Below are 14,863 nucleotides of genomic sequence, written 5' to 3'. Positions count from 1 at the left end.
GAATTCTGAGATACCTATTTACTTTCAAGGAAATATATTAGGGCCCAGCTAGAATACTGAATACAAAGCTAGTTTTTCAACTAAGACTTAACCACTCTTTGATTGGGAATGGGTAAGGCACAGCAGCAAATTTATCCTGCTCTGTGGAGCCCCAGGAGAGAGATGGGTGAGGAATAATGGCAGTCTGTGTTCAAGATGTAATTTGTGATTGCCAAGAAATGACAGCAGGTATAGCATGAACTGCAGAAGTTTAATTCCCAATCCCATCTCACATTTACTATACTATTTATCTTAGCCTAGACAAAAATTACACAAGCTCTACTCCCAGCCGCTCTCAACCTCTGCGGCTGGGATTCTCTGATCAAGCAACATCTGTGGTCTTGCCAGACCACAGATGTTGCCAGATAAGCGTCCTGGATGAAAGAGGTTCAATATTTAGCACTGTTTCTACAGCTACATGGTAATGTACAGAATAAAAAAATAATCAAATTTTCATAAGCATATACATCACTAAGATTATGTCTACGCTGCAACTTAAAACCTGTTGCTGGCCCTTGCCAACCGATTCAGGCTAAGTGGCTGCTGAACTGTGATGTAGAATTCGGGCACAAGCTGGAGCAGAGGCTCCCATGAAGTGGGGGGCCCCAGAACTCCGGCTGCAATCTGAGTGCAAATGTCTATACCTTAGCCCTAGCCCTGCAAACCCAAGTCAGTTGGCAAGGACCAGCTGTGGGTTTTTACTTGAAGTGCAGACCTATCCTAAAATAGCTTTAAAATATTACTCCAAATGAGTACATACTACAATACTATTTTGATATAAACTTGAACATAAATACTAAAGGTTTAAGACTGATCCATCCACTAAGATCATATGGTAATATATAAGTCAGGGATGGACAATCATGAAGGAGGTCTCATGAGTGGTACTCCTTTTCCTCAGTAGGCTGCAGCAGCCCACGGACCACTAGGTACCACCTGTGGCCTCTCTATCTGCCTCTCCCCCACACACCTCTTGCACACTGAAGCACCAGATCCCTGCACTTAACTGCTCCCGCCCCCCAATTTCGGAACGCACAAACTGCCTGATTTGTGCTCTCTCCCTGCTCCTCCCCCTCTGTCTCTCAGCTAGAATGCAGCAAACAGCTCTGGGAGGAAGGGGGACAAGCGGGGACCTCTAAAAGCACTGTAAGGGAGGCAGGAGGCATTCGAAGTGCAGGCCTCCAAATTGCCCACCACTAATATAGGTGAAAGGTTTGCTGGGATCTATTAAGCTTAACCATTACTAACTTTAAAAAATACAGAATTGTATAGGGACCCATATAAGAAATTTTAAAAACAGAAGTGATATGTTGAAATAGTTTGATGCTAGTGAAAAGATACATGGCAATATCCTGAATTAACTAGAGTCTAAGAATTAGACTTCTGGGACATGAGAGAATAAGAAATGCTGAAAATGGGCTTTGGTAAAACTAAAAACAATATTTCAGGGAGTCTCAAACTTTTTTGCTGGAACCCCCTTTGGAAAATAGTTTGGGCTTTAACAACCTTTTCCAACAAACTGACAAATTTCCCTCCTCTCCTAACTCATACTCTGCCGTGCTTACTTCTGCACTGCTGCTGAGAGAGGTGCTGCCTTCACAGCTGAGCTCCTGGCCTGCAAACCCTGCACTCCAGACACCAAGCTCCGAAGGCTTAGGTTGTCTGCTGGATTCCAGGCATTCCCATAAGAGCCTCACAAGCCCAAGTCTGAGAACTCCTAAAGCTCTCTGTCATGGCCTCATTCTGGTATTCTGAAGATGATAAAACAGGAATAGAAAGAGGCTGCCTGCCTAACTGTAACTTGGCATGTATGGTCTCTGCAATTCCAGCACCAATGACTTAGGAGCCTTCCTCAAAGCACTGCATGTTGGCACACAAAACAGTAAGCCTAGAAATAGTTCTCCTATAGGCAGATGAGGCAATCTTCGTGGAGTTCAATGTCATCATCTTGAAAGGCAGGACACACCACTTTAAGCCAAACTTCTTATCCTGAGCAACAACTGTGTGTAAGGTAAAGCAATTCAAATTCCAAATCAGAATAAAAGCTTCACAACAGGACACAAACAGGACACTACAACACTCCTAAAACATTAAAACGACAAAAAAAGTGTTGGATGAAAAACTAAACTAAGTTGTACGTGCAAGAGCAAAGGCTACTTATGGGGAAAAAATGGGAGGCAGCTGGAGATGTAACCAACCCAGATATTTTATAAGTTCAGCTCCACCAGTGGTACCTGTGTCCCAAACAAACACAGCTTTCTAGAATGTTCCCACCAGAGATATTCGTTTATCTTAAGCGTGTAATGCACACTTCTGAACAGAATGCTTCAAGAAGTTAATGGGGAAGGGGAGGCATGGGGGTGTAGTGTTGTGAACTTGATCGTATACTTAAGTTCCCTCTAATGTGAAAGGCCACCTGGCTCAGAGCGCTGCCTCTGCCCGCCAGCCACAGTACTGAGTTATCACAGCCCAAACAAAAGCAGCTCCCCCCGCTGGTCCCAGGACGGATGTCAGAGCTGGGGATATGGAAAGGGCGCCTCCCCTGTCTCCTCTCCCCCTCTCTGCCATGCCAGTTCTGGCAGCTCCCTGCTGGGGCTAGCAGGATGGGATGCGTCTCCCCACAGGACACACCTCATCTCCTCTGCTCCCTCCCCCCTTTGATGGGCTGTGCACCTGGGTGCTCCTAAGTCCCTGTAACTAAGCCTTCCCCAGAGCTAAGCTGTGTCTGTTACTCTGCTGGGACATTGTTACCCCAACTCAGTGCCTTTGCTAGGGAACATCAGAGCTTCTGACCCACCAGAACAGGATATGGTGTATCCCAGAGGGCACACAGCTGGGCTCAGTGGTATGATCAGCACTTTGGGCGACAATCTCGAGGGATCTCTGTGATCCACCCCAATCAAGGTCGCCAGATGGTTTAACCAAAAATACTGAACCCTCGCCCCTACACCCTCCCAAAAAAATACCGAGGGAAAAAAAATTCTGTTTAAAAAAAGGGGGAGACCAAATTTGTTGAGGGGGAGAAAAAAAAAGGACCCGACAGTTAAGCAAAAGAAATAAATAAATAAAACCCATCATGGCCCTTGAAGAAAGGTCTTTCAGGCTTTTTGCCAGCAACCATCTTGTTTTTCTCCTCCAAGCCAGAATACAGCTTCCCTTCGGAACCAGGTAAGGGGGCGGGGGGAAGGCCAGAAGGAGTCTGGAAGGGGGAGGAAGGGAGGGACAGGGCCCAGTTGCTGAGTGTATGTAGGGTTGCCAGGTGTCCGGTACTTTCTGAATTCTTTTTACTGGACAGGAAGCAAAAATACCAGACTGTTTGGGTCAATACCGGACACCTGGTAACCCTAACCCCAATACAGACCCATACACAAAACCCTCACTGTAACACAATACGGACCATCACCCAAAGAAGAGCTATCCTAAATAAAGGCAACACATTTTTGTTGAAAAACTGGCCTTCAATGCAATATTGAGAAAACAGAAGATAATGGGTGCAGTCTAATGTTATAGCTGTGTCCTCAAAATAGTTACAAACATCATTATGTGTAGAATTAGGTAGAAATACAAACTTTTGAAAGTGAGGTTTTAAAGATCACTTACATTTTGGAAGTTACTTTTGAATAGGTTATTCATTCATATATATTGGTATAGCTAGTCAAGATTTCCATGCCAATATGGAATTAAGTCAATTGAAAACTTAAACCAACAACTTAGTTTTCAATCACCAATATTTCAATGTCCTTACCAAAAAAGCAAGTGAAACTAAGGCCTACCAATAATATCCATATCAGCCATGTCATTCACATTACACATTACTCTTTACTGTAAACCACAAAAATTTGTAATTTCAAAACAGCTGGCATAGTCAAAGAGACAAAATTAAGAATCCAGTTGCTCTTAATCTTGAGTTACCTTAGAATAGATTACAGGCAGTCCCTGGGTTACGTACAAGATAGGGACTGTAGGTTTGTTCTTAAGTTGAATCTGTATGTAAGTCGGAACTGGCGTCCAGATTCAGCCACTGCTGAAACTGATCAGTTTCAACAGTGGCTGAATCTGGACGCCAGTTCTGACTTACATACAGATTCAACTTAAGAACCCCAGGCATCCCCAAGTCAGCTGCTGCTGAAACTGATCAGCGGCTGATTCCAGGAAGCCCGGGGCAGGGGCTTCCTGTAGTCAGCCACTGGTCATTTTCAGCAGCTGCTGACTTGGGGACACCTGGGGCAGAGCAGCTGGGGTGCTGCTGGGTTGGTCCAGTGGCGCCCAGAGCGGCGTTACGGGACCAACCGGCAGCGCCCCAGCTGCTATACCACAGCCGTACGGAGCAAAGCGGCGGAACACGCGGGCAGCGGGACAGCCCAGACGCGCCGTGGCTATCCTGCTGCCCTCGGGCTCCACGGCTTTGCTCTGCTCTGCTCTCCGTCCCCCTGGTCTGCAGACCAGGGGGAGGGGGAAGGAGAGGGGGAGCAGAGCAGAGCAGAGCAGAGCAGAGCAGAGGAACACGCGGCCAGCTGACAGCCCAGACGCATCTGGGCTGTCAGCTGGCTGCGTGCTCCGCTCTGCTCCCCGTCCCCCTGGTCTGCAGACCAGGGGGAGGGGGAGGAGGAGCAGAGCAGAGCAGAGCGGCGGAACACGCGGCCAGCTGACAGTCCAGACGCGTCTGGGCTGTCAGCTGGCCGCGTGTTCCGCCGCTTTGCTTCCTCTCCCTGGTCTGCTGGAGACCAGGGAGAGGAAGGGCCCCGTTTGTAACTGCGGATCCGACATAAGTCGGATCCGCGTAACTCGGGGACTGCCTGTATATTAAAAGGCAGCAGAGTTATACTAAAAATAGACATTGTGATGATTTGAGGGATGGGGACCTATGAATCCCCAAATTCTAATCTGGTTCTAATAATTGCCTTGCTGAAGGCAAGAGAAAATAACGTGTACATTTCAATTTTCCAAGCTGGGTGGCAGCACAACTTCACAGGTGATTAATCAGCCCCACCTAGTCAGATAGCTCCATGCATGGAGCCCTGAGCCTCTTACTGGGCATGGCTGATTAATCACCTGTGAAGCTGTGCTGCTACACACTTTAGAGGGAACACTGACACTAACCCACCTCACAGGGTCATTATCGTAATTAATGTTTTAAAAAAGCCCTGAAGATGAAAACCGTTTCTCCAAGCACTAAGCATTTGTAATTATGTGCAGAAAGATGTCTTTGATATTATGGAGGCCAAGACACCAACAGAATTAAAAAAAAAAGAATTAGATAAATGTATGGAAGATAGGCCAATCAATGGCCATTAGCCAGGATGGGCAAGAATGATGTCCTAAGCCCAGGGGTGGCCAACCCACTGCTCTAGAGTGGCATGTGGCTCTTTGCTCCAAGAAATGTGGCTCTTGCTAGTTCTGAGCTGCGCACCCAAACTGCTCACGTCCAGTCATTCTGCACACGTGCCCCAGCACCTGGAGGGAGAAGTGCATGGCGGCGGCTCCAGTGAGACACAGGCATTAGGTTGGAGGGTGGCTGGGGGTGCCTGGCTCTGGGTGAGGGATTGGGTTAGAGCGGGAGACTGAGGGTGCCTGGCTCTGGACGAGGGGTGAGGGATTGGGTTAGGGCAGGGGGCTAAAGGTGCCTGGATCTGGGGGAAGGGTGAGGCACTGGGTTAGAGTGGGGGGGGAGGGGCAGAAAGGGGGATGAAACATCTTAAACTCAAAGTCTTCACGGATGCAGAATAAGGCAGCCAACACAGATGTCATATTTAAATTCAAGGGCAAAAAAAGAATCAGCATGTGCCTGGTCTACACAGAGTTTCTTTAAAGAAAATTCAAAGGCTATTGTTTGCCAGGCTGAAGCAATTCTTCTGAGACATGAGTCTCTCCCTTATTGTTTTTGAACCAGTCATATTTGAAGTCTGGGACAGACCTGAATTTTTAGAACTATAAAAAAGCCATAATTTTCATACGTTTAAAAAAAAATGAGGAAACCATACCAGAGATCAACAACCTGAAGTGCCTGTTTCACTCCAGCTTGGGTTAATTTACTTCTCAATTCAATTTAATTTTAAAAAACTCACAGGACAGTAGTGTTAAATTTAAAATACATGGTGGGGATGCTTTTTTTTAAGTGTGAGGGTTTTCTTTAATTTGATATTTGTTCCTTGTCAAGTTCGCTGAATATCTATGGACTGGCCGTGAAATATTTAAGTGACTAAAGACTTTTTATTTTTAATTGGTTTATTGGGACTTTTTATTGGTTTTTGTCTAAAATGTCCTGTAATGTTATTTTTATCACTACATTTTGTGTACTATATCTATATCTAGATATATATAAATAAATATATAATACCTGGCTCTTTGCACTCTATCCACAGCTATTTTGGCTGTTCATTTCTAAGTGGTTGGCCACATCTGCCTTAGCCTCTGTTTACCAGAAGCTGGGGATAGACCACTTGATGGATTACCTGTTCTGTTCGTTCCCTTTGGGGCACCTAGCACTGGCCACTGTTAGAAGATACAGAAGTTGCAAGCTATCCAAAACAGCCTTCTCAGAGTTTATTAAGCTACTCTAATCAACTATAATGTATTAGTGGAGAGATCAGGCAGCTTGTGAGAGACACTAAGATCTTTTGCCCACAAACTCCTAGATAGCAAGAGCTCTATAGTATAGACTTCTTCCTCAGAGCTATAATGGATTAGAATGAAATGCAGGCAAGGCCACATCATGAGTCACATAAAACACAGAATGGTTAAGATCTAAATTTAGGCAGACATTTAGCCATTATTCTGGGAGAAAAAAACCAAATGATTCAGTGAAGCTTCCTGTTCTTCTCTTCTGGCAGAACAAACTGCTATGGAGAAAAGCATCTTCAATGGATGCTTAACTGGATTAAACTGATTTGGAATACAGCACTCTTGCTTCAGAAGAGTATACACATAGATAGTGAATTCATCAGGAGCAGCTATTCTAGAATGACTCCCCATGTTCATAGGCTCTTTAAACATTTGTTCCACTTCTAAATCTGTTACTAGAAGACTGACAATACGCACAGGCTCCTCAGGTAAAGAAAGACTGGTAACGAGGATGAGACTATATTAATAAAACAGAACAAATGTCTGAGCATATGTACTGTGAGTATCACTTAGAAAAAACAACTCTGTTTCAGAGGCTGCATTGATTGGGCACATAAAAGTACATGAATACATGCCAACCAAGTTCCTTCAAAATGAACTGCTTACCAGCACACAAAAGGTACCTTCCTGAAAGTTATACCATACTTTAAAATCAAGTCTACATGTTAGACTGGCCTACATAAAATGTCATCACTACATCGCAAAAATCCAAGCAGCAGAGCACAAGAGTACATAAAATGGATAAATTCCTGAATGCAGCATACTAGCTCAGCTTATGGGAAAACAAGAGGACTAATGTGAGCAGTTATGAGTGCTTACTGTTATTGGTGCTGTTGCCATTGAAAGATCCAGGTGAGCTGCTGCTGTCTTTCTCCTTGTCTTGATTCTCAAAGTCCATGTTAAGGGACCTGCAAGAAACAAAGCAATCTCTTAATACTCAAGTTTCACACTCCCATTGAGGTTCATTGATTGATTCACAGTTATTTCACAGATAATCAAATAGAATATGTAATACCAGCTCACATAGTAATGGGAGAATAGTTTGCACTATTGGAGTAAAATAGAATTAAAATATTATAATCCAATAGTACTACAATCCCTATTGAATGAAATTCCATGCTTGAATAAATAAGAGTGTAGAAGTAGGAACAGACTATCAACCATCTCACCTGGAGATGACAGTGATAGTGAAATACTCAGGGAGATCAGACAGGATTCATAATAAAACACAGAAAATGCAATAATAAGAGGGATTTTAACCAAGTCACCTCAGGACAAGATGCAGGGAGAATGTTTTTAGACCCCATTGATGACTGTTTTTTTGATCAGATAGTCCTGCACCCCAGAAGAGGAGAGGCAATTCTTGATTTAGTTTTAGGTAGCAGACAGGATCTGCAGGTCTTTTGCAGGCCCCCACCTTCTGCACTTAGGCTACGTCTAGACTGGCCCCTTCTCCGGAAGAGGCATGCAAAGCAGGCAAGTCAGAATAGGGAAATCCGCGGGGGATTTAAATATCCCCTGCGGGATTTAAATAAACATGGCCGCCGCTTTTTTTCCGGCTTGGGGAAAAGCCGGAAAAGAGCGTCTAGACTGGCACGATCCTCCGGAATAAAGCCCTTTTCCGGAGGATCTCTTATTCCTACTCGCAAGATGTCCACCTCTAGAGAAGATTCATACCACAAAGCAGAGGAACAGGAGAATGTCCATGTGAGGCCAGGGGGAAGCAACCTTGTGGGGACAGGAGCAGAGGGTGGCAGCCATGCCCCTCACTCACCACTGTCTTCAGGATAGGAGAGTGTCCTTAAGACAGGCAGACCTCTAAGAACAAGATGGAGTTCTTCCTGCTTAGAAGCAGAGGAGAAGCAAAAGTGTGTAAAAGCAGAAATAGAGATGAAGTGCTTAGAAGATGAGAAGCAAAAATGTGTGTATGCATGAACTGGAGAAAGCTAAGCAGCTGGACACTCCAAATACACCAACTAACCACCCTGCTCCAACCCAGGAAATATCCAATGTACCAGGTAGGAGATGATGTAGAGGCCGTCAGAGAATTTTGAAAGGGTCTGTCTTGGGTACAACATCCCTAAAGACCAATTCATGGTGGAGCTGAGATCCCAACTTAGTGGACCCCCTAACAGAAGTGGCAACTGAAATTCCCAGAGAACACATGAATGACTCTTAACTTTTTAAACGTAAAGCCAAAATTAAGATGGGGCTCACCGCCGAACATGCCCATTGCCATTTCAGAGCCATAAGGTGGAAACTGGACATGGCATTGCTCGAATATGCCTACGAGATTAAAAGAAACTGTGAAACATGGATCTTAGGAACAGATAATTAAGACTATGGAAGAGCTAGTTTTCCTGATGCAAATGCAACAGTTTCTAGGGGACCTTCCTATAGAGCTCCAACTATACATCCGAGATGGGAATCCTAAAACCATAACAGAGGTGGGGAGGTGATGAAGGGAAATCAAACTGACAGTTATTCGAGAGAGTATCAGAAGTGGGGTCTAGACATGGCATACCAACACCAGGGGCAATCCAAAGGCCTACCTCACAATAGGGATGTCAAAATTGCGTTTTATCAGCTAATCAAGCAGTCGATGGAATTTCTATTAACTACTTGATTAGTTGATGAGGGGAGAAACTGCAGAGCTGGTTCCCCCCAGCACCAACTCTGGGGGAGAGCAGGGGAGGCAGAGGCATAGCGGGGGGACAAGGAGCCTCTGCTTTTTAAATGTACTAAGCCATCATACTCTTCCACCAACGCCTAGTGAACCCCGAATTCATGAACCCAGACACCCCTGGTTCAACCCTCAAAGCAGACTCTTTTGACTTGCCTACAACTAAGTTGCCTCTTACACACCAGGGCTGGTCAGGAATTGGAACTTTTGCAGCCTATGATGATTATCCCATTCCTATGCTGGTGGGAGAGGACTTAGCCAACCATGCAAGACAAGCTAAGAAGGTGGGAATGGTCACCCACAGCAGGGCTGAGCAGGCCTCCATGCATACCCCATTCTCAAGCTTCAGTCTATCTTCCCAGACATCCCAGTACTGGAGATCCAGATAGAGATGGAGGAGCCAGACCCCAGACCAGTGACTGCAACCACAGCAGTGGATCCAATTCCTGAAATCCAGATGGACTCAGCCCACATCACCTGCATCATTTTCAGAGTGAGCATGCCCAAGTCTACAATCCAGCAGTGAGCTGATGTCTCTAACATCAAGGGAGCAGTTCCAGGCAGAGCTGTAGGAAGTGGCAGGGATAGAGGGGGAAGCAGATGGCTCTGCAAGAATCAGCAGAGAACTAGCTTTAAGCCAACTCCCCATGGGCACAGGTTGTTACAAAGGCAGCAAGAGGTAGGATCGGGGGGGGGGGGGGTTGCATGTGGTCATCTGGATTAACTGGTAAGCGTAGGCTTATTGGCTAATCATATAAATGTCTATATGCTAACATCCCTAGCTTAGATGATTATGGGGAATGCAACAAGCCATAAGAAATGAGATTCCATGATATCCTGGTGCCTCTAACGTACACTACTACCTTTATGTCTCAGATCTCCTGGAGGGTTTCATTCAGAGGAGACCTAAGCCATAAGGACCGAGGTCCCAATCATTGGCTGGAGCCACCCTGAATATGATGTTGGGATTTGGACTAACTAACTATGAACTAAATTTAAAAGGACTTTTTGTAACTACAAGATCATCATCTCTACTATGTATGTGAACCTCAAGAATTCAACTCATGTCTCTCTGTATATTCATCTTGTAACTAATTCTCCTTTTTTAAATAAACTTTTGTTAGGTTAATAAGAACTGGCTATAAGTGTGCATTTGGGATAAGGTCTGAAATATTTATTGACCTGGAAGGTAATGTGTCCAATCCTTTGGGTTTGGTAGAACTTTATCTGATGTGTGTGCCTGGGTGGAAGTCTGAAGCTGAGTACTTCAAGGGATCTGTGTTGTTTAGACTTCCAATTAACTAATAAGGTAAAACAGATGCTGTTTTGTGCTGGTTTGGTAAATGTAAATATTGGAATAACCAGGGCTTGACAAACGGCAGCGAAATCTACTCGCCAGCTCCGCACTGCGCATGTGCACGACCTGCACTGCACATTCGCGCCCTGCTGGTAAGTGGGGCGACCGGCTGAAATCTACTCGCCATGGGTGAGTAGATTCAGTGATTTGTTGATCCCTGGGAATAACTACAAGCTCTGGGTATGGCCATCCCATTTCTTCTGGTGCACCCTAATTGAGTGACTTCAAGCTGGTGCGCCTGGGACCTTGTTGTTCCAAAAAATATTTCATTTTCAAAATTCAAACAGAAAAGAATAGTCTTTTATTTGTAACAATGTTTTCACCCTTTTTAATGTTCCCTCCACCTCTCTTTTGAAGTGCCCTCCTTGCCTACGGACTCTCTCTCCCTTTTCTTTATTACTCCTCTCTACACTCCCATTTTTGCTTCCCCACTCTTTCCTGCATATTGCAAAAACTAGCTCACAACATTCCTACTATTTAAGTGCTTCCAGGAATCACTGTCTTTGATGAATTAGCTCCACAAACTCAAATGATAATTTTGTCAAAATTCTGTTTAAAACACTAAAGCTTATCTGAGACACTCTTGAAGACTTTTAATAACGAAGTCAACAAGCACCATTTTGTAATTTAAAGAGAGACCTCATCACTAGTGTTCCTTCTAAGCCAGGGCTAACTTTGGAAGCCCCAGAGACCACAATGATACTCACAGCACATGCCAAAGGCCACAGTTTAAGTGTGGTTGCATATACATGGAAATATATATGCAAATAAATACAAATAGCTTCTTTCACACTGACAGGCATGAAAACAAAGATTAAGGCAAGACTACACCACATGCAGGCCCCATTTAAGCCAATTCTGCTGATATTAATAAAATGCACTAGTTACCCCATTTTCCACCCGATTTTGCACTTTTAATGAGCAATGACAGTCCAGGAATTTAACTACTAAAATGCGTATCAACAAAAGACCATTATATTGATGATGCCTTTTCTGTTTTGGCTCCCACCCGCGGGCCACATGTTGAGCCCCACTTAACCCCAAACTGCATTGCGGGACACTTGTGGGCCCGCGAATTGAGTAGCCTTGCTCTAAACTGTGCAGCAGCACAGATTCAAAGATGATTAATCAGCGAGCCCAGTCAGTCAAATCCCTGCAAGGATCCCTGAGCTTCTTATTGGGCGGAGCTGATTAATCACCTGTGAAGCAGTGATGCTGCTTAGAGGGAACACTGCTCACTGCCAAGAAAAAAAGATGGCAATGAAATGGAGGAAGAAAACAGGTGGAGATGCACGTAAGGGGGGCAGACGTGGGCACAAAGCTCTTTTCTACACAAAGTTGGAGAAAATATTTTAAGACATTAAAATTATAGCCTATATGGAATACACCTGTGATTTGAATAGGCAACAGATTAACTAGGTAGGTGCTTTCAGCTAATATGACATATATTTTGCTTAGGAACAGGCATCACAAGATAATACCACATTTAAAGGCAGAATCACCTAATTCCATTTTATGATTTGTCCTTATTCTCTGCTGTAGAATTATCAACAAAAACAAAACTGAGACATTATTAATAAACATCCTCTGAAAAAAAAATTCAGTTTTTCATCAAGGAACAAGATATACCGAGAAACTAAATGCAAAATGCAACAGCAAACTCGCTTTCTGTGTAATTTTAACTTTTGGGAGGATTCCAAAGGCAAAAAGTCAGCAAGAATTGCCAACTTAAAAACAGCAAATAAGCTACGTAGTTGCTTGCCCTGTATATCTTTTCAGCACAATTTGGATAAAACAGCATTAATGCCAGCTTCTTAAGCCACAGCTTAGCTTTCTAGTGAAACGTTCTGTAGGTTTACAGTAAGGCCAAAGTAGTGACTAAGCCGCTGGCACTTCAAAGCTACCAAAATTCATTTTCAACCACAGACCATTTCCACTGTCACACGGCCTCAGAATATTTTCAGAAAAACTATTCTTCGTATTAGTTCCATTTTTAAAAAATATTTATTTTACATGCAGCTAAAGAGATTCTTGCAAACAAGTACAAAAAATTCATCCTTTTTATTCTCAGAGAACAATTTACTCACCCACACAGTAAGGCTCTGGGAAAAAAAGAACTGTAAACCTGGCACAGTATAGCCAGGATTCAATTATGCTACATTAATTAAAAATTACAGCACAAGGCAAAGTTAATGAAGTATTAGCAGCTTAATTTAACAAAAAAAAAAAACAACAACCTAAAACCACTAATTACTTGCAGTCTTAGGGGATAGCTGTGTTAGCACCTCAGAGACTAGCAAAAAATGTAGATAGTATCATGAGCTTTTGTGGGCACAACCCATTTCTTCAGATATTCCATTCATCTGAAGAAGTGGGTTGTGCTCACGTAAGCTCACGATACTTTCCACATTTATTAGTCTCTAAAGTGCAGCAGGACCATTCATTGTTCTTTAACTACTTGTAGTACAGGCAGTCCCCGAGTTACGCGGATCCGACTTACAACGGATCTGTAGTTACGAATGGGGATTTCTCGCCCCGGAGAACTAGAGCAGCGGGACGCCTGGTCCCGCCGCCCGCCTTCTCCGAGGCGAGAAAAGCTGCTCCCCGTCTCCCTGGTCTGCTGGCGGAGCCAGCAGACCAGGGAGACGGGAGCGAAGCGGCGGAGCACCGGGGGCCGGACCCGCGGCCGCTTCCACATCAGCTGGAAGCGGCGCGGGTCCTGCCGGGTGCTCCGCCGCTCTGTTCAGCGTCTCCCTGGTCTGCAGACCAGGGAGACGCTGAATAGAGCGGCGGAGCACCCGGCTGGACCCGCGCCGCTTCCAGATCAGCTGGAAGCGGCGCGGGTCCAGCCCCGAGTGCTCCGCCACTCTGTTCAGTGTCTCCCTGGTCTGCAGACCAGGGAGACACTGAGCAGAGCGGCAGAGGACCCGGGCCGGACCGGCAGCGCTTTCAGCTGATCTGGAAGCCGCGGGTCCGCCCGGGTCCTCTGTGGCTTTGCTCAGCGTCTCCCTGGTCTGCTGGGGGGGGGACGCAGCTAGTGCCCCCCCAGCAGACCAGGGAGACGTGGAGCAAAGCCGGGGGCCTGTGGTAGAACAGGTGGGGCACTGCTGGTTGGTCCCGCAGCACCGCTTCTTGGCGCTACTGGACCAACCCGGCAGCACCCCAGCTGCTCTGCCCCAGGAGTCCTGATTCAGCTGCTGATCAGTTTCAGCAGTGGCTGAATCAGGATGCCTGGGGCAGAGCAGCTGGGGTGCTGCTGGGTTGGTCCAGTAGCTCCGAGGAGCAGCCGCACTACTAGACCAAGCCAGCAGCACCCGAGCTGCTCTGCCCAAGCGTCCCAAAGTCAGCCGCTGCTGAAACTGACCAGCGGCTGACTACAGGAAGCCCGAGGCAGAGTTGCTCTGCCCTGGGCTTCCTGGAATCAGCTGCTGATCAGTTTCAGCAGCAGCTGACTTGGGGACGCCTGGTGTTCTTATCTTGAATCTGTATGTAAGTGGAACTGGTGTCCAGATTCAGCGGCTGTTGAAACTGATCAGTTTCAGCAGCGGCTGATGCCAGTTCCGACTTACATACAGATTCAACTTAAGAACAAACCTACAGTCCCTATCTTGTACGTAACCCGGGGACTGCCTGTATATCAAGTTTTAGACTATAAGGAAATACAATATACAGAAGGACTTGCTTTCCTGCAACCAAAAAGGATATGGTACTGAAGGTCTCCACAGCATACCAGAAAATTGAGAGGATATCTTCCCTAGCAAAAGCAAAACACATAGGCAGTAATAGAGGTCTTCTCATTTAGTTTCATGCGTTTAGACCCTTTGTGTTTTGTGGAAAAAGACTGCAAGTGACACAGCAGTTGCTAAACTTGCCAAAGGACAAATGATGGAGACCAATGTTTTTATCTTCACAGATACTGGTTGAACCTATCTCATCCAGGACTCTGAGCCAGTAACAGTCATGGACCAGTAGGACCATGAATATTGCTGGACCAGAGAGCTGGGCTGCGATGTGGCTGGTCACAGCAGCCTTGGGGCAGCGAAGCTGCAGCAGTCCTCGCAGCCGCAGGGCGCCGGAGCCCCGAGGCAGTGGAGCCACAAGAACCATGGCAGGGGGCACAGAGCCGCAGTTGCCCCAGCAGCCCTGGGGAGTGGAGCCCTAGT

The 14,863-nt window shown here is 45.6% G+C and overlaps 1 protein-coding gene across 2 annotated transcripts in view; it reads right to left on the bottom strand.

Moving 5' to 3' along the window:
- SPPL3 (signal peptide peptidase like 3) overlaps window positions 1-14,863 on the bottom strand; it is a 111,613-nt gene that overhangs the window by 27,019 nt on the left and 69,731 nt on the right. For both annotated transcript variants that reach the window (XM_075898071.1, XM_006114751.4), the window contains one exon: window positions 7,480-7,568. In XM_075898071.1, the coding sequence (XP_075754186.1) occupies window positions 7,480-7,568 (89 nt within the window). The remainder of the gene's footprint in view (window positions 1-7,479; window positions 7,569-14,863) is intronic.

This window comes from Pelodiscus sinensis, chromosome 15 (genome assembly GCF_049634645.1).
Source record: "Pelodiscus sinensis isolate JC-2024 chromosome 15, ASM4963464v1, whole genome shotgun sequence".
NCBI lineage: Eukaryota > Metazoa > Chordata > Testudines > Trionychidae > Pelodiscus > Pelodiscus sinensis.
This window is presented reverse-complemented; position numbering and strand designations above follow the sequence as displayed.